Raw genomic sequence first — 24,336 nt, forward strand, 5'->3', positions numbered from 1 at the left:
TGTGGCCGTGTTGGAAATCGCGGCGTGGCCAGTGCTGCATAACGGTATGTAATCACTGTTCTAACTGCCCATCAGGCGGCGCCACTGTGCTCTGTATTACTGCATTATTGTTTTTTTTTTATCAAGTCGCAAGAAATTACGCTATCCCCCAATAACCGCGTATTCCGAGTGTTTATGTTTCGTCCCCAAGTGCATATCGTAGTTGTATAGTCTAAGTCGCTCCCGCACCCACGTCCTCCGACTGCCGAACACGCGTTTTCCGCCGCCCCCGCACTCTGTTCCCGTTTATTTGTTTTCGACCCCTGGCCGCGTCTTCTTGGATTTCCCCCAAAAAAGGTGCAGCCCCGAGACAGCAAGAGAAAAGTGAAACGCCATCGGCGCAATTATCGATTTGAACCCGTGCGGCCATAGTCCTGCCTCCGGCTGCAAACTGAGGCCCCCGGGATAATGGAAGTCTCCTCCGATCCGTACGAGCAGAAGCTGTACCAGATGTTCCGCAGCTGCGAATCGCAGTGCGGCCTGCTCGACGAGACCTCCCTCCTGAAGCTCTGCTCGCTGCTGGAGCTCCGGGATCAGGGGGCCGCTCTCATCGCCAGTCTGGGCAGCAGCCACCAGCTGGGCGTGTCCTTTGCCCAGTTCAAGGAGGCGCTGCTGAACTTTCTCGGCTCGGAGTTTGATGGTGGTGCGACCCCCTCGGGGTTCAAGGGTAAGGATTGCCAATTGGGTGAGTTAGCTTGGTATGGTGTTTCTTTTATAGACATGGCAGTTGGGGTTTATGGAGATTCAGGGAACAAAGAGTTTCAGTACTTGTTCTTGTTACTTATTGATGTCCAATCTGTGGGCTGTGGGTAAGGGTTTATGCTCTTCATAAAGATGATCAAGAAAACCCTATTATCCAGCTTTTGATAATTATTTTATTCTGATTGCAGTGGATTCGTTATAGATTCTATAATATATAGACCAGTTTCGGATTATACCGGTTCCGTATATTCCACGCCCCCTCCTTAAGCTTCGAATGATATAGAAACGATGGGTGTAATGTCCAAGTAACAAAAAATAATCAAGGAGTATATTATACTTTAGATCAGTATGGATCTATTTATTACATCATATAGTATCATGTCTTAAAATGTCATACCCTTAAACACAGGATGTACTACCAATATAAGTAAATATACATAAAGCCCCCAATAAACCTGTGATCGATATCCCCTCCCAAGACACAGAAGCACTCTTCCATCTTTGGAAACTTCCAGGCAGACTGAGAATATCCTTTTCAGGGATATCCTTATCAGCTAGCTGGCAGATTAGCGCCTCGGCAGCTGCCGGTTGTAAAAGTCTAGATGCAATTGCAAATTTTTTTACGACTCCCAACTGCTTTTGCCTACCTGATCCGCGGCCGCGTCCCGGTTGTCCCAGGTGGCGGTTATCAGGTAGCGCCCGGTCCTGCATAAATACTGAACCCATTCAGCTCCGAGGCTCAGTCTCTATTGAAATGGGAACGCGCTTGTATTACCGTAAGGCGGATCGCCTCTTTACCGATCCACTCATCGAAAAGTTGTCAGCTCGCTTCGGTACTCCACTCAGAATCCTCGCCGGATGCTTTAGCTCGCTACTAATTCTGTTCTTTAATCTTGCAGAGCGTTCGCTGGTGATCACGGATGAGCCACTGACCACCACCTACATCGAAAGTCCGCCCGAATCGTCCGACCGTGAAGTGTCCCCCAAGCTGATTGTGGGCACCAAGAAGTACGGACGCCGCTCCAGGCCGCATCAGGGTGTCTATGAGCTGTCCGTCACGGATTCGGATAACACGGATGAGGACCAGCACCAGAAGCAGCGGAGTCTCAATGGCAGTGATGAGGTGGGAACACAGGTGGGTGCTGGCGATGAAGTCACGTACGAAACAAAGATAATCGTGCAGCTTTGTACAAAAAAAAGAGATATTTTTAATAAAAAAATGTATAATTCCATCTGGGAAACAGGTGCAACGCTCTTCCTCGCAGACCGATCTTCCTGGCAGCCGGCGGCTTCGGACACTGCACACAAGTGGCAGCAAGCTGAAGCGCTGCGCCTCCCTGCCGGCACGGCGGAACCTTCAGTCCAAGATGCACCACACGGCTACGGGAGCGGCGCCATCGCCGACGGCCACCGCCAAGCTGAAACAGTTGTCGATCCAGAGCCAGAACCAGCACAGCAGCAGCGTGGAGTCGCTGGGTAAGTTATCGGAAGACCCTATTCCCCATCCCAGACCCGACAGACCATCCTCCCTAGCCCCCGATTATGCCCAGCCACTATTGTTGTTAGCTCAATATGCAAAAGATTTAAGAAATTTAAACTGAAAAGTAAGCAAAAAACACTCGTTTGGTAACCACCACCAGCAGGCCACCACCTGGCCGCCACCTCCGCACCGTCGTCCGAGCACCGGAGAGGCTACCACGGCGGCAGTTGGCTCTGTTTCAAAGGTTTGTGCGCTCCCCGAGCATTCTCAAAGCTATCCAAAACTCCCACCCGCTCCAATCATTTGGTATCTAATCGCACCCTATGTAGTCGCACTGTTGAATCGTTGTATACTCACATTCCCCGGACATCCTTCCAATATCCTTGATCCAGATCAGGCGCTGTTGGAGCTTCTACAATGCTGTATACATGTTATATATCCAATGAATAATTTAGACAAGCTGCAAGTAATCGGCGCATTAAACCATCAGCTATCCACACCCAGCTCCACTCCCCAGTCCCCCAACCACATGGTATCTTGGGCTATATGAATGTGTATATATATCTGCTTGTAGAGTGGTAGTTGTTCCGCACTAACTGTCTATTCCGATGCCTTGCAGACACCGTGACGCCGCAGCAGCTGGAGATGGTCAGTGTGCACAGCATCACCGAGGCCTGGGAGCTGGCCAGCATCGTGAATGGCCGCAACCTGCTCCATGTCCTCGGCTTTGACGAGGAGGAGGAGGTCAACCTGCAGCTCCTGTCCAAGGCGCTGGAGGAGGAAATAAGGGGGGTCGACCACGACCAGGAGCAGGCGAACTTGCTGCGAGCCTTGGCCGCCCTCCAGGCCACCGAGCTGGGCAACTACCGACTGGCCTATCGCCAGCAGCACGAGGAGAACCTGAAGCTGAGGGCCGACAACAAGGCGGCGAACCAGCGGGTGGCTCTCCTGGCCGTGGAAGTGGACGAGCGACACGCCTCCTTGGAGGAGGGCTCCAAGCAGCAGATCCAGCAGCTGGAACAGCGCCACGCCAGCATGGTGAGGGAACTGACGCTGCGCATGAGCAACGACCGAGACCATTGGACCAGCATGACGGCAAAGCTGGAGGCGCAGCTCAAGTCCCTCGAGCAGGAGGAGATCCGCCTGAAGACGGAACTCGAACTGGTGCGCAATGAGAACTCGGAGCTGGAAACGGAGCAGCAGAAGGCTCACGTCCAGCTCACCGAACTGCTCGAGCAGAATATTAAGCTCAACCAGGAACTGGCCAACCGTCCCAGCAGTGGCAGCCTCAGCCACGGCTCACTGAGTCCTCGGAAGCAGAGCAGCAACGAGGACAGGGAGGAGGAGATGCTGCAGATGATGGAGAAGTTGGCCGCGCTCCAAATGGAGAACGCCCAGCTGCGCGACAAGACTGACGAACTGACCATCGAAATAGAGAGCCTGAATGTGGAGCTGACCCGCTCGAAGGGCAAGGGTAAGAAGCAGGATAAGCCAGAGAAGCTGGAGGACCAAGAGGCGGCTGCCACGGCCACCAAAAGGCGCGGCGATTCGCCGAGCAAGACCCATCTCACGGAGGAGAGTCCGCGGATGGGCAAGCAGCGCAAGTGCACCGAAGGCGAGCAGAGCGATGCGAGCAACAGCGGCGATTGGTTGGCTCTGAACTCCGAGCTGAAGCGAAGCCAGAGCCAGGACGAGGAGCTGACCAGCCTAAGGCAACGGGTGGCTGATTTGGAAAAAGAACTGAAGGAAGCCAAGGAGGGAAGGTCCCTCAGTCCCGAGAGCCGGTCGAAAGACCTGGAAGCCAGCTTGGAGCAGATGCAGCGAGCCTACGAGGACTGCGAGGACTACTGGCAGTCGAAGCTCAGCGACGAGCGCCAGATGTTCGAGAAGGAGCGCCAGATCTACGAGGACGAGCAGCAGGAGAGCGACAAGAAGTTCACCGAGCTGATGGAGAAGGTGCGCGAGTACGAGGAGCAGTTCAGCAAGGATGGCCGGCTCTCGCCCATCGACGAGCGCGATATGCTGGAGCAGCAGTACGTGGAGCTGGAGGCTGAAGCCGCCCAGCTGCGCTCCAACTCCATGCGAATGCTCGAGGAGAAGGCGCAGGAGATCGGCTCACTGCAATCGGAAATCGAGGATCTGCGGCAGCGGTTGGGCGAGAGTGTGGAGATTCTCACGGGCGCCTGTGAACTCACGCCAGAAGCCGTGGCTCAGATGAGCGCCGAGGCGGGAAAAAGTCCGGCCAGCTCGCCCATCAGCTACCTCTGGCTGCAGAGCACCATCCAGGAGCCTGTGAAGTCCTTTGTGGCAGGCAGCGGCGATGACCCGGATGGCGCGGCCAGTGCCATCAATCTCCTGGGCGGCTCTCCATCGCACAAGGCAACCAGCCGGTGAGTATGCGAAGCCTCTATGTGTGTCCTTGGTGTGTGCATCACTGAATGTCCTGTACATTGTTTTTGTTTGTAACTCTCACCTCATTTCTAACTTAGTTTGTACTATGTTTAGTTTATAAGTTCATGTACATGTGTCCTGTCTGATAAGTATTTTTAAAAAATAATATTTTTAGGAAAAAAAAATAAAAATAAACATTTTTTTCAAAATTTTATTTTATTATTTGATGCACGATTTTAGACATTATTTTTGCTCACAACTCCCCTTCCTAGAAATCGGGATGAATTCATGTTTTTATTAGGTTTTCATTATTTTCATTTCATCCTTGTATGATATTGTATATATCCTGTTCTTATCCCAAAAACGATGCCTCCGTTAATCCTTAATCTGCCTTGTTTGAACAGAAACAACCTCACCACCTCGGAGACCTCCATCTTTAGCACCACCCCCTTCGACAGCTCACCCTCTGGCCCATCTCCTACCAACAGTGGCACCACCAACGTCTCCTCTTCCGCTAATCCTGGATCATCCGGTCCGGCTCCCATCAGCAAACCCAAAAGGGCCCAGAGTCCACAGCAGGTGCAATCGGAGGGCGAGATCGCAGACTGCGAGACCTCGTCAACGGCCTCCAACAAGAGCTTCGACACCCACAGCGTGGTGTCCACCAGTAAAACTTCTTGCCTTAGCCACGAAAAGTGCAGCAGTCCCTCTGTCCTCAAGGAAGAGCTCAAGCGGCTCAAGTTCTTCGAGCTGTCCCTCAAGGAGCAGATCAAGGACCTGAGCCTGCAACGCGACGGTTTGGTCATGGAACTGCAGCAGTTGCAGGAGGCACGACCTGTCTTAGAGAAGGCCTATGCGGTGAGTTAAAAGGGATATCTCAGATATTTTAAATACTAATTATTATCCTGCATTACGATATAGCGAACCACGCATCCAACGCTTCAGCAGCGACTGAACCAACTGGAGCTGCGAAATCGCCATCTGCAGAATGTCATCAAGCAGCAGCAGCAGTACACCGAGTCCCTGATGCAGCGTAGGTTTCTCCAAACTCATCATAGACTTCCCTAATAACCCGAACCATCTTCCAGAATCCTGGCGGCAGCATCAAGTGGATCTCAATGAACTACACGGCCGAATCGAAGCCCAGAGTGTTATGCTGGCGGAGCAGACACAGCGCCTGCAGAGCGCCGATATCCTGGTGAAGGACCTGTACGTGGAGAACTCGCATCTGACGGCCACGGTGCAGCGACTGGAACAGCAGCGGGCGAGGGTGAACCTGATCCACCAGCAGCAGCAGGTGCAGCAGGTTCAACAGCAGCAACAACGCCTGGGCCTACCAGGCATGCCTTAATACAAAACTAACCATAGAAACTAAATGATAACCTGAGGAGGGGTGCTCAGCATCGTCAGACATCGAAAATCAACACACGCAACCGATATCGTTATGAATGTTAGACATATTTACAAAACACACACTCGGTAGTCTAAGCTTGTCTTCGTGAATGAATGTGAATCAATGTTGTTTGGCACGAGAGCACCACATCGCATCGCATAACTAAAGTGACTTTGAAACTTAACTTTAACTTAAACCTTAACTCACCCACGCGCAAAGATGAACAATCCACACTAGTGTACCAATTTGAAAGACACTGACTAGTAATCGATTAGCTGATTCGAGCGATGAAACTACTATATATTTACACTATCTATCGTTCGTGCATACTCGTTTGAACATATATACGTATGAGAAAGAGTCCCAATAGGTGTATCGTATATATGTCGCAATGCAATGTTGACCTTACTACAATAATTCACCACTGAAATAGTTAACGTATATTAATTATATTAGATCAAGACAGTATTTTAAATTTGTTATGCGTCTGAGTAGGCGAGCACGTTTATCAATGTTTACCCACGTGCCCGGAAATCAAATGCATCGGAATTGTTGTTAATTTTATTGGTAGAAACAAAAAAAAAATTAAGGAAAAATTTGAAAAAAAAAAAAAACAATTGAAACGATCTATGATATTGACATATATTATGTAACGACAAAAGACCTGTAAAGCTGTAATCATACACTCGTATCTATGTATTTATACTGCGATTTAAGTTAGCCAATACTCCTCAATTGCTTTTGCAAACTCTACCTTTTTGTTAAACCTTTTTCCCGCCCGACTAACTTGCTCCCAATTTATACAATTTAATGAACAAATCTATTAGTTATTTAACACTCGGTTCGCATTACAGTGTGATCATCTGTGCTTAATCAATACCTTCGATCAAAATAGAAACTTACTTTTTAAAAGTATAAAGAAAATCATTTAAAAAAAAACCAAATATACATTTATTTAAAAAAAAACTCAATAAAAATTTATATTGCCTTTTGAATATCGGATTTTTTGTTTTATTATTAATTCTTCATTAAGTATACATTTTTGGAGTCAAATAGCCTATTTTTTCGCAGATTGCTAAATAAATTTATGAAATGAAAAAACAAAACAAAACTTTTCAATAAAGTTAAATAAAATAATAATAAAAAAACTGTTACAAGGTTCGTTCGGCTACATATTAACACGACTTAAAGGAATATTCTTCAATGGGCCTTCTTAATCGGAGACTAAATTTATTTGTTTGTAAAATGGGTACCCAACTTTAAATTTTTTAATACAATGACTTATTTTTAAGCCATCACAAGCCTTTTTTATATATTATTCAAGTTGTATATTTCAAATTAATTCTAAAGATTCTAAAAAACAATCAGAAGACTTGAAAAATTCCCAGTTTGAATATATTTTGGCGCGCATTTGATTTTACCGTTGCAAACTTGAAAAGTAACGGTCTAAAAGTTATTCGAATGTCCTGCTACCCTGCTTAATAAGCAACTCTCTTCATATTTCCTTTATTAGCAGACATTAGAAACCAATCATCGTTAAATAAAAAAGATTAAAAGGATGAAACCATTTTAAATCTGAAAAAACCTCAATTTTCAGTGTGACCAGAGTAAAGGCATTGCCATCCACAAAACAAATTCGAACCAGATCCAAACCAGAATCGACAGCCTTAGTTTCAATCAATGTTCCACCTCTAGTGCCTGGCAAACTAAAATGTTTTGTGTTTTGTTAGTTTTTGGTGTAATAGTGAATTGCGTGAATTTATCGAGTGGTGAGTGGCCGTTTCAATCAAGTTATTTGATGGGAAAGACGAGAAAAAAGGAGTAGTGCCTTCAAAGGGGGCTACGCTTGTGTATTTGGGAGCGTTTGGTACAAGTGCATGTGACTGTGTGTGGGTGTGTGTGTATGCGGTTTGTTTTGTTATTCGATGCGCAAAATGGCATAATATAATTAAATTAACAATTTGTGAGGGCAAATGCTGTAACCGGGGCCCTTGAATAACGCTCCACCAAAGGCTGATAAAAGTCACTAATTGGATTCCGCGCGAAAGAAAAATGTCATGGCCGCCAGTTTTCCAAGAAATGTTAAGGACACTACTGGCTTCGCAAGATGGTTAAAAATAAAGATTCATTATTAGTTTCTTTATATAATAGTTTGAGTTTATCAGTAACTGCCGTATAAGCATTTGTTAATAAATATAGAAATTATTTCAGAGTGTCCTGTACACCTCCATAGCAGCAACAGGCTTCTCCTTGGCTTCTAATTGGAAATAAGCCTTCTCAGAATAGGCCTAATTATAACCCTATAATACCTTCATATAATTCCTTATAGCGACTATAAAATGCATGTTTTGTAATTTTATCTGGAACTACATATATTGGTACCTGTGAGTTTGATTTGGTTCTATAATGGTTTTAAACTCACAGGCGCGCCAAAAAAGGGGTTTCTTAAATCTTCAAGGTTAGCTATTTCAAAGATAACCAAATATTTAACCAATTATTATGGCTTATTTTTAATGACTTTTTAAATGTTAATTTTTTATCCTTTTAATCCTCTTCTTAATTATATTTTTAATACGCTACTGATATAAAGTTGTTTACATTGAAAACAAGTTGTTAACAGTGCTGTTATTACTAGTGCATCTCTGTTATTTAACAGAAACTGAAAACTTAAAAAACGTAGCATACCTTTCTGCTGATCACGCAACTTTACATGTAAAATGTTAAAATAACATTTTACTCCCTTGGCTGCAATGTTACCTTAACATTCTGTTTAGTTCGCAAAACGATTCCATTTTCAAAAGTGAGATCCTCCAGCTGAGTGGCTGGCAGCAGCTTGAAGTTTCTTAGGATGGCGGCCAGAAGCACTTTCATCTCGAGGAGGGCGAATTTCTGGCCAATGCAGCTTCTTTTCCCGGCACTGAAAGGCACAAACGCGAACCTATGACGATTCCCAGAGTTTTCTTTTAAAAACCGATCTGGTTGAAATAGTAGGGGATCTGGAAAGTGGCGCGGATCCCTCATAATGTCATAGAGGTGCAGGTTGATCTGGGTGTTCGTGGGCATGACTAACCCGTTCACCACACACTCTTCCATCACTTTTCGTCCGATAACGGGAGCCGAGGGAAACAGCCTTAGGGTTTCTTTGATGACACAATCCAGGTAGGATAGTTCGTTGAATTGGAGCATGGTGCTCCCATCGAGGTCCTTGGGAAGGTTCTGCACCTCCTCGAAGCAGCGCTCTTGGACATCCTCGTGCAAGGCCAGCATCAGCAGGGTGAAGATGATGCCGGTGGAGGTGGTGTCGTATGCAGCGAACATGAAGGTGTTGACCTCGTCGCAGATGCCCTGATGATCGATGTGACCCTCTGCCTTGGCAGCCAACAAAATGTCCAGCATTGCGTACCGTTGTGGCTTTCCAATATCGTCATTTGGGTCCAGCTCCTTACGCTGGAAGATCCTTCTTCTCTTCTCTATTATTTGGCTGGAGAAGTCGTGTGCTATCTTCAGATTGTCAACCTGTTTCCGATAGTCGCCAAAGAGATAAAAATATACTTTGTTGTACAACAGGGGATTGGAAATCCTCTGCAGCATGACCTCCTCTAAGGCATGGATCGACTGGCGGTATTGGACGCCTCCCTCTATATCGTCAAGCTTAACTCCTAGAACGGTTTCTGCAATAGTTTAAGATTTTTAATAGACATACTATAGTCATATAATAACAAAATCGTTTGCATAATTGACCCATCTAACTAGTTCTATAAGAATCTATTAAAACTAAAGCATACTTATAAATGCAATATTTTCTAGGTTTGTGATTACAAGCTTATAAATATATTTATATATTTTTTGTTGCTCCAAGTTACTTATTCAGTGTGAGATTGTATATGATTTCAACACAAAACACTGCCAGTCATGATGATATTTTTATATGAGGATTAAAGTGCACCTATAATGCCTTCTACTGAACTCTCGGAAAGCTTCTAGTCATGATTATTTTGACTTATTTGGTAGCTTTTGACCCTCTACTTACCACACATATTGTTGAATGTAAACTGTGGAATAATCTGATTTAGGACTACTTCTTTTTCGGGATAAAGATGCAGGATATTCACGAGTTTTTTGCTCTCCTTCCTAGAATTTGATATTTATTTCAATATTCTCGTATATAGTTTTTTAAAACCTTACTTAAATATGCTCAAAAAAGACTGCAAAACATTTAAGTGGAAAGCAGGAGTCAAAGTTTTTCGTCTAGAGTGCCACTTCTGGTCTAAATGATGTGGGAAAATTGCTCACTTATTTGAAATCCTTTCTTTTACAAACCCACCTGTGCTTGTTAGTAGTCCTTCGCCCAAGAAAGGCCTCAATAGATCATATATCACGTTTTTTATGATTAACTTTGAACTCTGGAACACTTCTTCAGCGTCCTCGGCCCGGATTATATTGTACATTGGAGTTCCAAAGAAGTACCAGAGATAATTCCGACCCTTGGCTTGGGAAGCAGCATCTCTCATGAACTTAAAGACAGAAGCTTACAGAAGTTCGATTTTTTAGTAATTTTTAAGTGCAGTTTTAAGTGTCTTTACCAGGTTTAAGCTCCAAGAGATCAAAATTATTGCCAAATGGAGTTTTGGTGGGAGCTATGTAGATCTGTCTCTCTAGAGGACTGCCATCCAAGGTACTAACTCGATTGCACAGGCATAGAATAAAGTATTTCTTGTTCAAGTGACTCCAAAGTTTGCCAAAAACTAAAAGTAGTACTAGAAAACTGACCAGGAGCACCTCCAGAATCATTTCAGTGACAAGTTATTAGAAGGTCTGTTCTGCTTGGGTTTAAATCTTTTAATAACTGAGATGAATAAAAACTCCCTAAAGGTTATATATTTTTGTATAATTTATGCAGAATAGGCCTGTAGATTCTAGTTCATTTATTCATTCCAGTTAATCTATGAAATAAATCAATTAATAATCTGGGAATCACCTTAAAAAAGATATGTCAGTTACTGAATAGTTACACATATACACATTTATTTTAGAAAAAATAAACAATATTTTATTAATTTGTACAACTTTGGCAAGAAGATTTAAAGATACATAGTTATCTTTCAATGACTAGCTTCCCTTTTCAATAATTTCACCTTGATGGTCTCCTGGGTTCGCAAAACGATTCCATTTTCAAACGTGAGATCCTCCAGCTGAGTGGCTGGCAGCAGCTTGAAGTTCCTGAGGACGGCAGCCAGGAGCACCTTCATTTCCAGGATGGCAAACTTCTGGCCGATGCAGTTCCTCTGTCCTGCGCTGAAAGGCACGAAGGCAAAGGGATGTCGGTTCACCGTGTTCTCGGGAAGGAATCTCTCCGGCTGGTACTGATTCGGTTTGGGAAAGTGGCGCGGGTCCCTCATGATGTCGTATATGTGGAGATTGATCTGCGTGTCCTTCGGCATCACCATGCCATTGACCACACACTCCTCCACGCATTGGCGGCCAATGAAGGGCACGGAGGGAAACATCCTCAGGGACTCCTTGATGGCACACTCCAAGTAGACCAGTTCGTTGTATTGGAACACTGTGGTCTCATCGCTGTCCTCGGGAAGATTCAGGACCTCCTCGTAGCAGCGCGTCTGCGCGTCCTCGTGGAGGGCCAGCATCAGCAGGGTGAAGATGAGGCAGGTGGAGGTGGTGTCGTATCCCTCGAACATGAAGGTGTTGACCTCGTCGCAGATGCCCTCGTGGTCTATCTGGCCCTCAGCCTCGGCGGCCAGCAAAGTGTCCAGCATGGCATATCGCTGCTTCTTCCCGAACTCGTCCACATGGCCCAGTTGTTTTTGCTTGAAGAGCTCTCGCTTGCGCTGGATTATCCCGGATGCAAAGTTGTGGACTATTCGCAGGTTATGCTCTTGCTTCCGGTAGTCTCCGTTCAGGAAGAAGTACCAGTTGTAGTACATGAGAGGATTGCAAACGCGTTGGATTAGGATTTCCTCAATGGCGTGAATGGCTTTGCGGTATCCATTGCCCTCTGACATGTCGTCCAGCTTGACTCCCAGGGCGGTTTCTTTTAGGAAAAGTGAAGTTGGATTAAAAGTCCTTAAAGGCTTAGGACAATCTTACCACAGATATTGTTTAAAGTAAACTGGGGAATGACTTGGTTGAGATCTAGTTCGCCTTCTTCATTTTCATACAAAACTTTGATGAATTTATTGCACTCCTCCCTGGTAAAAACAGTTATAGTTTAATTATAAAATATATATAGAATATACTCACTTGAAAATAGCCAAAAAAGACTGCAGGACATTGAAGTGGAAAGCCGGTGTCAAGGCCTTTCGCCGGGAATGCCATTTCTGGTCTAAAGATATCAGCCCGACTAGGATTAGATCACAAATATAATATAGTGACTCACCTGTGCTAATCAGAAGACCGTCCCCCAGGAACGGTCTAATCAGCTCGTAAACCACATTCTTGGTAATCAGCTTGGTGCTCTGGAATATCTCCTCAGCCTCCTCGGCGCGAACCACATTGTACATGGGTGCGAATAGGAAATACCACAGATAATTCCTGCCCTTGGCCTTGGCCGTGGATTCCCGCACAAAATTAAAAACGCTGGCTGTGAGGAAAATTCGTGAATTCCAAATCTATGAAGAATCTAAAAAAAAGCGATTACCCACCAGGTGTAAAGTTGAGAATGTCCAGATTGTTGCCGAAAATGGTCTTGCCGGGCATTACAGCCACTTTGCTGTCCAGGGGACTGCCATCCTCGGTGCGCACTCTTCTGGTGAGGGAGAGGATGAAGTAGGATTCGTTTAGTTTCTTGAGAAGCAGCCAGAGGACTACTAGGAGAATGGGTGTTCCCAGCAAGGCGATCCACATTTTCGCGCACTCCCTCCAAAGCGAACCGTTCTACAGCGGATTTTGTAGTTCACTGGGCTGCCATATAGCTTTCGGATCAAGTCGCATGCCGATAATCACAATCAACAATTGTATATACTACGTATAGTACTAACAAATGATGGCACAGCTTTTCGTTATCAGCATGCTGTATGGTTGATTGAGTTCCAATTATATTCGGCTCAATTACGAACTTTTAGTTTGTTTTGGTATTTCTATAGGATTAGGTGCACAGACAGTGATAGGGTATCAAATATTCCATCATATTCACCTATTTGTGGGCTTGATTAATCTACTCAGCCCTAAAGCCGATTATAAATGCACCAAAGGTCAGTAAGTCCGGTGTTATGCACTCTGATTTGCTTACAATTAAGCAGAGCCAAGTCTAACAAACGTAATAAAGTAGAGCTTTTCTGCCAGAAAGTATCATTCCATTGGCCTTCTTTTGGTTTATTATCAGTAATTGATTGGCGAGTGGTTAGAGAAGCATTTGAGGCAGTGCAACGATCTTATAATTTGTCCCCATATGGCCATACCAGATTAATAGCCATTTCTTGGCACTACACAGATTTCCTCTCCCAGGCATATTTTCCCATCGTTCCGACTATGGAACTGGCTACCTTAGCTAGCTAGCCTGGCTATAAAAAAAGGAAACTAGCAATGTCGCATCAAAATGCCGCATTGATTAAAGTTTGATTAGCTGCAGCTTGGCCAGATCGCATTTGGGCTTGAAGAATTAATTTGAGCCACAGAAATGGCAATGCCGAGGCAGTGGCAGCAGCACTGGCCGCCAGTTGCAATAGAAGTAAATGTGGAGAAAAAAAAAATTAAATCACCGTAATTACATTTTCTGTGGAAAAGACCGGAGAGCTGGAGGAGACGAACGCGCAAGCATGTTGCACGACCAGTGCGTGGACGTGGATGTCGCCGGCAATGACAAAAATAGTCAATGCAACAGTGGCAGCAACAGAAGCAGCAACTCCAGCAGCAGCAATCACAACTGCATTTGGGCATGAAAAGTGCAATGCCGGCAATTGGAAAAACTTGCCCTGGAAAGGATGGCCTGTCTCTCTGGTTGTTGCTTCTTGTTATGAACAAATGTTATTGCAGCAGGAACAGAAGCAGCATCGACATCGACCCAGCAGCAGCAACCACACACTCTCATTAAAATGCAAAAGACGTCGCTTGCCGCTTTTTAGAATTACTAATTGAATCGACGCGATCAGTGGCAATTGCAGCAACCAGAAACCAACAATGAACAACAACAGTTGTGGTGGCGGCACGAATGTTTGTTGTTTCAACTGTTGCCAGTTTGCCAGTTGCCTGTTGGCTGTTGCCACTGCCACTGTTGAATGTTTGCTGATGTTGATGTTGATGTTGCTACTGCAGCTTCCGCTGCGGTGTGAATATACAAACATATACTGGCTATTTATTTATTTATGTACGTGATTCTCGGTGCGGTTTGCGATTCTTTTAGGGCGATTCCCGGGGAAAGCTCCCAACTGGGTTTTGAGGCAAAGCAGAGCTACTACACACATGCACATCCGCAATCCGCAATCCGCTGCGAGGAATTGCTGAAATAACAAATATTATTTCACCTTAAGGTGGGGGCTTTCTTTAGGGATTACTTTTTAAAAAACCAACTATCCTGCCACATTCCACACAAAACCCACTACACTACTTTTCCATCATTTTCTGGCATCTCTTCGAGAAACATATTCATGTTGCAAGTATTGACCTTCCTGGCTAAGCACAAACCCATGTTGCAACACGATTTTTCAATTATTGCGGCGGCTTGTAAAATTTGTTGTAAGAGCTTGCATATTTACTTTAACACCTCCTTCCCGGAGGTGTCGCTTAGTTTTCGGTTGTGTGGGGCATTGCTGCGTGTGTTGCTGCTGACAGACGATGGCGGCGATGGCGACGAAAAAAATAAGTTAACAAGAACAGGCGACGCTTGTTAGCCATGTTGCCTGCCTCTCCTGACACTTGTTGCACGGCATTCTGCCCCAGCAACCTTTTGCGGTCGCCAAAGACCCCAGCCAGATCTCCAGTTGCTGTGGTGGAGGCACTTGGAGAAACGTTGTTCCATCCTGCCTCTAACTGAAGAGAACATGACTTTATTTTTGGGTAGAATTTTGGCCAAGTGTTGCGATGCCTCGTTTGGGGTTGTCGTTGGCGTGTGTCTCTCGCTCCACTAAACTTTTAATTAAAATTTTGTCGTATCACAGTGGCTGCTGCTTCCTTTTGTGGCTTGTTAATGTCACCACCTCGGGAGTGGGAGAAGGGTAACGCTGCTGATTTTTATGCAAATTTCAGAGCAGTCTCGTTTTTCGGTCACCCGCCGCCAGCCAACTTGCGAGGCTTCCAGATCGGCTCGGATCGGGTTCCCAGGCCCCATCCAGCCAGTTGCGTTCGTCATTAACTTGTCATGACCATAATCACGGTATAGACCAACTTGGCATCCATCCTCTCCCAATATAGGAGCTGCTCGTTGGCCATCAATAAGGCAATTGACATTTCCCAGCCGAAGGAAACGTTTATTGATAAGCGAATTGGAGAACGCTTATTATTTTGGCGTGGGACAGGTACATGGAGATATATAGACTCCCGTTTGGATGTTGCATGATCTGGAGTGTGGCAATTGGCCAAGATTTATTGACATAATGAAGACTAATTCGCGCGTCTGTGGCCGAGCATTTTGACAATTATTTATGTTGTATTAAGTTGTTTGGCGGCAGCGCGTGTAACGATGTAATTAATTGCCATGGATTAGACACTGCCGATGGCTAAAAGAGAAAAACAGAGACCGACTTGGTCACGCAGCCCCACTCTGGCTCGGAGATGCAAAGATGCGGAGGCTCCGAGAAACCGGGGCACCAAACCAAACTCCAAGTCGGCCTCACAGACTCGGCAGGAAAGCGGCTTAGATCCATAAACAACCGAGTTTATGGGAAGCCATTTGCGACGATCCGAAATGGAAGTGGAATGGATGGAAGCACTTCAATTGGTCATTCGTTTTTGATGCGATTTTCAAGCGATTTAAATACGAATATCAACTGTATAAGCTACGATTATACCCTTAGTCTATAGGTCATTCGTGTTTGGAGATTTCACAAAAATATATTGGAAATTGAAAGCGGGAACAGCGTAGTTTATGGGCCTTGTGGCGTCCCTACCCTTAACTTATCAGAAAAGAGCCACGCTCTTAACATTTTATGGCCAACTTTATAGAACTGATAAGTATATGGGCCTCTTTTTATAAAATTAGATCTTCGACTTTGCCTGCTCAGATACTAGAGAACTAGAACTTTAACCGAAAAATATTCATATTCTTCGAATTTCGAGCTACATTTATTTTAGGTATTACTCTGAATTTGAATTTAATTAAATTTTAGCTTCCCGAACTAATTAAAAAACAAATTTCGTTTTTAACAACCGCTTCGAATGGCTGTGGGCCATAAAGTGTACACAGACTTCGTTGGATTCGCCAAATTGAGTTTTTTTTTCGCTTTCACGGGACGAGATTTAATTTTTGGCCAACGTATTTGTGTATTATTTTTTATAGAGCAGCTACCATTATAATGTTTATGGGTCTAAGCTCATCAAAGTTTAAGCAGGCACTTTATAGGCAGCTTGTATATTATTTTCCACCCATTGTTTGTCCGGCTTTTGGCCGCAAAGACAATGCCGAGTGTTGACAGCTGGCCAAGAGCACCTCTTAGAGGGAGGGGGGATTCCTAGAGCAGGCTAGTTAATTTGCTTTAACTAGAAAACCGCATGCAAATCGTAAAGCCGAAGGGAAGCTGCGAGCGGTGCGAGTTCAAAGCGACATTGCCGCGCCAAAAACGCGCGCGACTCGCGTTCGCTAATTGAGTGCGACAGGGCGGTGTTGTGTGGTTGTGGCCCTTCTCCTTGCAGAAAATAAATAAAATTTATTACGTATGCCGGCCATGGAGGACAATGCCGCTAACCCACTCCTGCCTCCTTATATTTATTGCTTCCACGAACCGAGCGCGTTGCTTCCAAGAAATGTCCGCAGCTCAGGCCATCTCGCCGAGAAGGTGGCTATCTGTCTGGGCCCGCTGTGGTCGCTGGCTTAACAAGTCGACACTTTTCTTCACACCTCTCGGCTTAGTTGGCCAAGAATTTACTTGGCCATATTAAGCTTAATGGCCGCCCGTTGCGTTGCGATTGGACCGGTGGCAGTTTCCTGGCTCGTTTTGGCCGGCAATGCGGTTATTAAATGCAAAAATTAAGATAAGCCCTTCGAGGCAAGGGTTCTCAAACAGGTTCTACACGCAGCGAAAATTGTTGACAAAATTGCCCATAAATGCCATAAATTGTGGCCTTTAAATTGCCTCTCTAATCGCAATGATAATGCCATGATTAATCGGTTTGGTATGTAAAATATGCAGACTTTTAATTATCATACATTCAAAAATTAATATATTAGCTTTCATATATATGAATTTTTCTAGGTGCGCAGAGTTAACGATGCTTTTCGAATTAGCCAGTGCCCTAGGCCATGCAATGTCACGGCTAATTAGCCATAGAACTATTGGGGCCAGACCTGCGGGAGTCGGGCTTATGTTTTCCGCCATTCCGAACACGTGGATATAAATCGCCCTACTTTATGGAACGGTTCAGGGCTGGGCGCTCCTTTGGCAGCTGTGACTGTGACGGCTTTCACATAGAGTGAACTTTTTTATAAGGCCAGCGATCATAAAAATACAAAATTTATATGCACTTAATTGCGGTCTCCTTTCGCATCGACCAAAGCCCAATAACGTTGTCCCTGCTTATGGATGCAGTGGATCAACTGGGTATTGCTGAGACAAACAATGAGGAAAACTTTCAATAAGAACTATAAAGTAGAGTCTTTATAAGAGGGTATTCTGACTACAGTTGAGGTAGAGTCTAGTCATTTAATCAGGCATCTGTTGACTTGATTTTAGCATTCATCAGGCCTTACATCATGGCCTCTATCGTCCCATAAAAGTTGGAATCATGCCAGAGTGCGTTCAGCACTGCCTTAATTAAAAAGTAGCGAGCACAATTTAATTAGAAGAGCCTGCCGTTGCTCTGGACATAGATGTGGGCATGCCTGGCGATGGGGTGGGTGGGGGTAGCCATGGGGTTAATTACGCGTCCCGCTGGCGACACCTCATCATCTGTCCAAACTGGAGAGGCTGTGCGTCGCCACCAATTGCCCGATATGACTTTAATTTCCTTTAATTGGCAAATGGGCTGCTGCAGAAATGCAGCTTCCCAGCTAGGAACACTCATTACGATCTTTAATAAGCCGGGCATGGGCCAGGCCACTGGAATGTTGATCCGAGCCATTCGAATGCCATTAGGCTCAGGCCCAGGCTTATTTCCTGTCTCTCGGAATTGGGCATTATCCAAGCTGGGCTTTTCAGGCTTTTTGGATTCGGTTTCAGAAACTAATCAAGCGATTTGTTGCGCATGCCCGTGAAGCGCTAAAATGCGCAGTTTTCCTCTCGGCCGGCTTTGCGGCTTAGTCGGCTTAAAGTCCAGCGAGATTTATGCCACCAAAGGGAGCCATATATTCTGATATGATTAATTGTGCGTCGCATTCTCCGGCCTCGACTCCGCCAGCGATGCAAAGGCGGCGATAACAACGCCGCAGAATACTCCTCGCGATTCTTGCGGCGGTTCTCTTGCATTTTTCGCGGACCGGACCATCGCACACGTACGAAAAATTTCGCGCATTGCTGCAAGCCTCGAATGGCTGGGATCTTGCATCTGTGCCTCCTCACAGCGGATCCCGGCTTTTGCATAAGCTTAAGCTGAGCGAAAAGCAATTTATTTCCCCTCTTGTTGGCAATCTATGCCCAGAAATCTTGCCGGCTAGCCTGCAGGCTGTACCTTCTACTTGGGCTTCTACCGAGGTCCGAGAAAAACTCACAGATGACTGACAATGCTCATATATCTGCATATCCATTGACAGTCCTTCCGCCAGCTAAAGGGATTTACAATTCGACTGTAAGATACCCGGTACTCGTGTTTTAAACTCCTTAGGGTGCTTGGGAGCAAACCAGTAGGAAAGCAGAATAAAAAGTCTATCTCTTTATAGTCTAAAGTTTACCGATGTGGCTGAATTTTATTTTCTGGATAATGATAAGACTAGGGTATAGGATCGAATATCACTCCTTTTTCTCTCTACTTCCTTGTTTACGAGTACCGGGCTTAAAAAGAATTGTTAAGGTTTAGAACTCCAAAAGGAAGTAAGTCTTGACATTGTTAAATTATTGTGAATTTAGAGTTAAATTTACTTTAAGAACAGTCTCCAGTTCTAGAATATGAGAACCCGATATCCACCATGTTATAAGAGAGTTTATTACCCAAGAGTATTTTTAGAGACTACCTCTTACTTCCATTAAACTCACTGGTTTTGAACATCAGACATCATGGGATTCGGCCACCCTGGTCTGCAGGAGAGCTCCCTTTCGGTTTTTAGTGCAAAGTCGTGTACGATTTTGCATAAAATGAGCGCTAACTTGAAATTGAAATGGGAAATGGCAGTGGAGTTTGGAATCGGGAATCGGGAATGGAAGTGGAAATGGCTGAAACGCAGTCACTGTCTGAATGTCTGCAATTTCATATGCCTGGGTCGTGGAAGCTTCCTGCTTGGAGGAATGTTTCCGTCGAACCCCAATCACTGTGTCAATATATGCACTGAGACATTCGATCAAACATTTGCCAACGCTGTAAAGTGTAAACAACTTTGAAGTTGAATTGCCTGCCTCTGTCCGCCGTCTGCCCGAAAAGAACAACCTGCAACAGCGATGGAGGAAGGGAGATAGCTCCGAGCGAGCCCACAACTAAATTGAGTTGATTTTTATCGCTGTCACATTTATGACATTATCGGAATCGGTCAATATTATAACGAACCAACGAACCCACAAACGAACCAACGAACGAACGAGAGGAGCAGCACCCTCGCCGCGTGAGTGCAACACCTTCCACCCATAAGGGACAGGCGATTGTGTTTATTATGACTATTATTATTGACAGCTATCGTAAATAACGAGGTTCTGGCCGCCCCGGCCCTGGCTCTGGCTAGGCTCGATGGCTGTTTAAAGTGAGCCTAACCACTCGAGTGCATTCATAACCCATAAAGATTAAAGTCTTTCCGCCCCAGCACTGACAGAAATGCCTTCATGAATAGAGTCTGCAGACCAGTGATCTTGAAGGGTGATGATTATTACATTTTACGGGCCTAGTGTCATAAAGGTTATGTTTTTAAAAAATATTTTTAACTTGGAAAGTGTCAAGAGAAGAGTATGATTTGGATAATCTGTTGCAGTGTACCACACTCATTGTTGCATGTCGCATAATTAAATATTTTTTGGGTGACCCTCCAAAAAGTTGTGCTTATCACCATTTTAATTTGTAAATGTCGCTGGGCAGGGCAAAAAAAAAGAACATCAGCCCACCAAAATAAAACGTAAAAATAAACTGGTTCTTAATTAAAACGACAATGTCGAGTTCTCTGTAAATAATCGTAACGAATCAAGCGACAACATAAACCGAAAAGTAAAAATAAAACCAGGCAACAGAAATCGACCCAGAGAACCAGAATAACACCCATGCTGGACCTGGGAACTGGGACCTAAACCCAAAAAGACACTGCACCTCGCAAGGGTTTCCTCTCCTATAATTTGAAAACATTTCTCTGGCGATCGCAGCATTCAAACGAGCTGAGTTTAAAAAGGTGATCTGACTCTGGATGGGGGCTCCAACCTGCCTGGCTCTGGGCCAACATTTCTTCTTGGGCCTCCTCGTTCTTCGATGTCTGCTATTCGTTTTTTTGATCCCATGCGTTTTGCCGATTGTGGACTGCGGTGTTGTCGCCTCCAACTGATTTATCGAGAGCTCTGGCACTTGAGACGGTTTTAATTATATTTTTGGTCGCTTCAAATGACAAGAACTATTAATTTTTTCCTCCTTCGTTGGCTGGTCGTAAAAAAGGCGTTAAAAGCCGGGGCAGGAAGATGGATCGTGGCCCATAAAAGGGAGGGATTTAATGGGAATCAATTCGAACGATGATCGCTGGAAATAAAGCCAAATGGTACTCGCACCATTTCGGTGCGAGTTCAAATAGATTGCATACGATTTAGGGTTTAATAGGAAGGCAGGAGATAGGAAATGAAGAACTGATCAGATTTTATGGAGGGCCTACTTGGCTGGTTAGATGGGAAGTCCCTAGTTGCCGATTACTATTAAAATTGATTTAAATTCATCCCCATCCTTTAGTGGTAATTGGGGATCCTTAATGTAGGACTGTTTCGTGTAATTTGGGGTAATTGTGGGGCCTTACTGTTGTATGGCAGGCTAATTGATTCGCCAGCATCGCAGCTGCCGCTCCTGCCGCCGTTATTATTGCAGATTTCACTGCCACAGTTTCCAGTTTTAAGGTTCGCGGATCCATTAAGCCCGATCCCAGGGCTCGCTGGCTCTGGCTGTGTGCGTGCCAAGGCGAAACAGTAGCCAACTGGCATGGAGTCAAGCCGCCACATAATCTGTCAAAAGAAAAAGTTCATAATAAATCAAATGTCACGTAAACAATATTATTAAAATGATGCAGTCACCCGGGCACAGCCACCAAACCCAGGACCGGGCCGAAACCCAACCGATCGACCCAGACAACACTCATTAAAAGAGAGCCCGAGGCGGACGGAAGGGATCTTGGTGGGGCTGGGAGATCCAAGCCTGGCATGCAAAGCGAATTGCAGCAGAAGGTTCTAAGCACTGAGAGAAATGCAAAGTTATTTTATTTAAAGAGAAATTAAAGATTCCCCAAGAGATAGTTATAATATTCATTACTGAACTCTGACCAAGCTTCTTTTTAAAGTGCAACTCCTGGCAGTCCGTTGGGGATTCTTATCTGCGGCTTCTGCTGCTGCTGCTTCTGCCGGTGAGCATAACGAGTTGGGGCATTTAAGCCCCCCGAGCCACACGAAGTTACAAACTGCCATTCAGGTAGACGACGGCGACTCGACGGCCTCCTCTTAAGGGCCGGCGCGGGGGACCTGGACTTGGGACGCTGGGGGAGATCTCGTCGGGTTTTTGCGCAGCTTCTGCGCGCATTTATGAGGATCGCCGCCATAGGTCCCTCGGGTTTTTGTCAACGTCGCAGGGCCGGCAATCCAGGGACCAGAAGACCGAAGACCGAGGCTTTGTGTCAAAAAGGCTGGGCCCTCGGCCTCGATTCCCGTCTGAGTTGCAGGTACGCGTTAATCACACTTTGCGTTCGCCGGTTTTCGGATTCTTCTGGCCGCAGAAATACATTTAAAATTCCAGCCACGTCGGCCGGCCCGGCGAATTGCCTTGGCATTAAATTAAATGCTTTGGGGCAGGAAAAAAGTAGCATTCGAAGGAGCAGCAGCAGGAGCAAGGAGCAAGTTTTTGGGGGCCTTTGGGGAATATGCCCAGGCTGCGAATTTCACACCTCGGCGTACAGTTGCAGGTCCTCGAAAAAAACGAAGCCCTACACGCCAAATTTCAGTGTAGGCGTGAACCTTTTAGCAACCCGAATGGGCTCTTCCTTCCTCCGGCCGGCCATTAAAGCGTAACGAATTCTTGGCCCGTTTATGTAATTTGGTTTGTAATAAGCCCGGGTCGATGAACCGCTCCACTGCCTATATCGAGCTGGCGGCCCACTCTAATCGATAATTTATTGCCGGTCGGGGAACAATGCCAATGGTCCAGGCATCGGCCCTGGCATCTCGCCATCAGTTAAGTCGACCAGCTTGACCATCGTAGCTGGTAGAGAAAGCTATTTCGCTAAGCCTAAGCCTTCGCCTCGGCTTTGCTAGCAAAAATGCGAGCTTGCGTTCTTGTGGCATAGCCACAGATCTGGCCAAGATCCACATCTGCCACAGAAAAAGGCACAGACGCGAACACATAACGAGAAAAGGAACAAACACGAAGCGGTTCTACGACTCTCAGACTAATCTGCCGGAGCACATCGCGATGTGGCAGGACCGGCTTTGGCTTTGGCTGGCTGGGCCTCCTCCTGCTTCCTCCATTGGCTCCTTCCTGCACTTCCTCGTCTCGTTGAATTTATGTTTAAGCATTTCATGGCATTGCCGACCACGTACTGTGTTCGATATGAGATCTTTTGGCAGCGGATCATGGAAGGGTACGTGACACGAATTTCGAGGAATTTCAAAACGGAAGGTGCCACAACTGAGTACAGTACTTTGCACTTTAGGCGAGGGTCCTTTGAATGTTTATTCATGGCAGGAATTCGTTGAGGAGAAATCCTTTAAAGCATTATCTTGTAAGGGGTTCTGGATTGTAAGTTCTGGAAGAACTATAATAATGCTTGTGACTATTGATATTATTAGATACTGAAGGAGGGAGATTATTTCTGTAATTATAGGAATATTTGTACCAGATGTAGAAAGGTTCCATATTTAAATAAACTTTAATATTATTGGTGCACGTTTGGTTAACCATCTGTGGGCCATCTCTAGGCCTGGCTTATGCTTTGCAGCTCCTGCATCTCGTTCGCAGCTTTGGCCATAATATTTATGCCGTTTGTCTGCCCTTTTGCTGCTGCCACAGACGTCTCCTGATCTCCTGCGTCTGCGTCTGTGCCTGCCTGCTGCTGCTGTCCTTCCCGATCTCGTCCGTTTCCATTTCCATGGGCATGGGTATGGGTAAGAGTCTGGGGCTGGCTGCTTTGTGCCTTCAGCCGGGCTGGTGTGAAATAATGATGCCGTTGCACAGATAAGGTGCCTTCTAAAAGTGGAGTTTCGTGCCTGCCCCATTGTGATTGGGGGATTGTGTGCGATCGGACCTTATAGAGAAGCAGAAAGCCAAGTTGAAGGGAATCGCAGTCCCCAGTCGGGGCAGGAATAACATAAATGGCTCGACGGTGGATGGTCGGATGGCAGAAGGCGGACGGGAATGGAAAATCTCGAGCTGTGCATCTTGGGATGCAATTTGAAATGGGCTTCTTGGGGCTCCACTTTGGCTTGTCCAGAGTCCGGTGTCCAGGGTGTCCAGTGTCCGTTGCAATTGCAAATTTCTTTTAATAAGCCTTTTGACGCCTCGCTGCCAATGCCAATTGTAAATTGCATGGAACCTGCCGCTCCTCAGGGCCAAAGGGAGGCCCAGGCGAGCCGGAGTGGGGCTCAAATTATATATACTTAGTGGTGCGGTCTTTCCGGTCCGATTGAAATAGCAGACCCTACGACGCAAACGGAGACGAACATAATGAGGCTAAGGATGTACGAGGCATAAATGCAGTCCAACTGTTGGGGGTCATTGGAGGTCCGGCCGAGGGGTTGGCCATAATGCCCCTGATAGATCATTGTACAGTGTGATTCAGCAAATTAAAGATTAAATTACTGTCATTGGGGGTTTTGTTTGAATGGTGAGGTATTCTTCGAGGACTGCAGATATGAATTTAATT

At 45.6% G+C, this 24,336-nt stretch overlaps 4 protein-coding genes across 7 annotated transcripts in view; 2 read left to right on the forward strand and 2 right to left on the reverse strand.

Annotated features, from left to right (window-relative positions):
• Positions 1-52: 52 nt before the first annotated feature.
• Positions 53-7,000, forward strand: Nin (blastoderm-specific gene 25D). 4 transcript variants are annotated; one of them, XM_017244380.3, is made up of 7 exons: positions 53-724; positions 1,641-1,876; positions 1,986-2,217; positions 2,841-4,611; positions 5,017-5,470; positions 5,534-5,645; positions 5,701-7,000. In XM_017244380.3, the coding sequence occupies exons 1-7, from the start codon at positions 448-450 to the stop codon at positions 5,961-5,963; spliced, it is 3,345 nt and encodes a 1,114-aa protein (XP_017099869.2). In that variant the 5' UTR covers positions 53-447; the 3' UTR covers positions 5,964-7,000. The 4 variants fall into 4 exon arrangements, with proteins under 4 accessions (XP_017099869.2, XP_017099870.2, XP_070133971.1 ...); XM_017244381.3 differs by having other exon boundaries at positions 53-706; XM_070277870.1 differs by lacking the exon at positions 53-724 and adding an exon at positions 1,114-1,168.
• Positions 7,001-7,626: 626 nt separating this feature from the next.
• The window catches only part of tkv (serine/threonine receptor kinase thickveins), a 49,230-nt gene continuing 32,520 nt past the window's right edge, over positions 7,627-24,336 (forward strand). Inside the window, exon 1 of the mRNA XM_017244240.3 lies at positions 7,627-7,774. Coding sequence (XP_017099729.2) covers positions 7,717-7,774 — 58 coding nt within the window. The 5' untranslated portion in view covers positions 7,627-7,716. The remainder of the gene's footprint in view (positions 7,775-24,336) is intronic.
• On the reverse strand, positions 8,628-10,897 carry LOC108127292 (probable cytochrome P450 4ac2). Its single transcript, XM_017244244.3, has 5 exons — positions 10,589-10,897; positions 10,330-10,533; positions 10,191-10,272; positions 10,036-10,136; positions 8,628-9,676 (listed from the first exon to the last, which is right to left on the reverse strand). Exons 1-5 carry the CDS (start codon positions 10,794-10,796, stop codon positions 8,739-8,741), a joined length of 1,533 nt encoding a protein of 510 aa, XP_017099733.2. The 5' UTR covers positions 10,797-10,897; the 3' UTR covers positions 8,628-8,738.
• On the reverse strand, positions 11,007-12,927 carry LOC108127291 (probable cytochrome P450 4ac1). The gene is made up of 5 exons (XM_017244242.3): positions 12,665-12,927; positions 12,400-12,603; positions 12,264-12,345; positions 12,111-12,211; positions 11,007-12,054 (listed from the first exon to the last, which is right to left on the reverse strand). Exons 1-5 carry the CDS (start codon positions 12,864-12,866, stop codon positions 11,108-11,110), a joined length of 1,536 nt encoding a protein of 511 aa, XP_017099731.2. The 5' UTR covers positions 12,867-12,927; the 3' UTR covers positions 11,007-11,107.

This window comes from Drosophila bipectinata, chromosome 2L (genome assembly GCF_030179905.1).
Source record: "Drosophila bipectinata strain 14024-0381.07 chromosome 2L, DbipHiC1v2, whole genome shotgun sequence".
Taxonomy (NCBI): Eukaryota; Metazoa; Arthropoda; class Insecta; order Diptera; family Drosophilidae; genus Drosophila; species Drosophila bipectinata.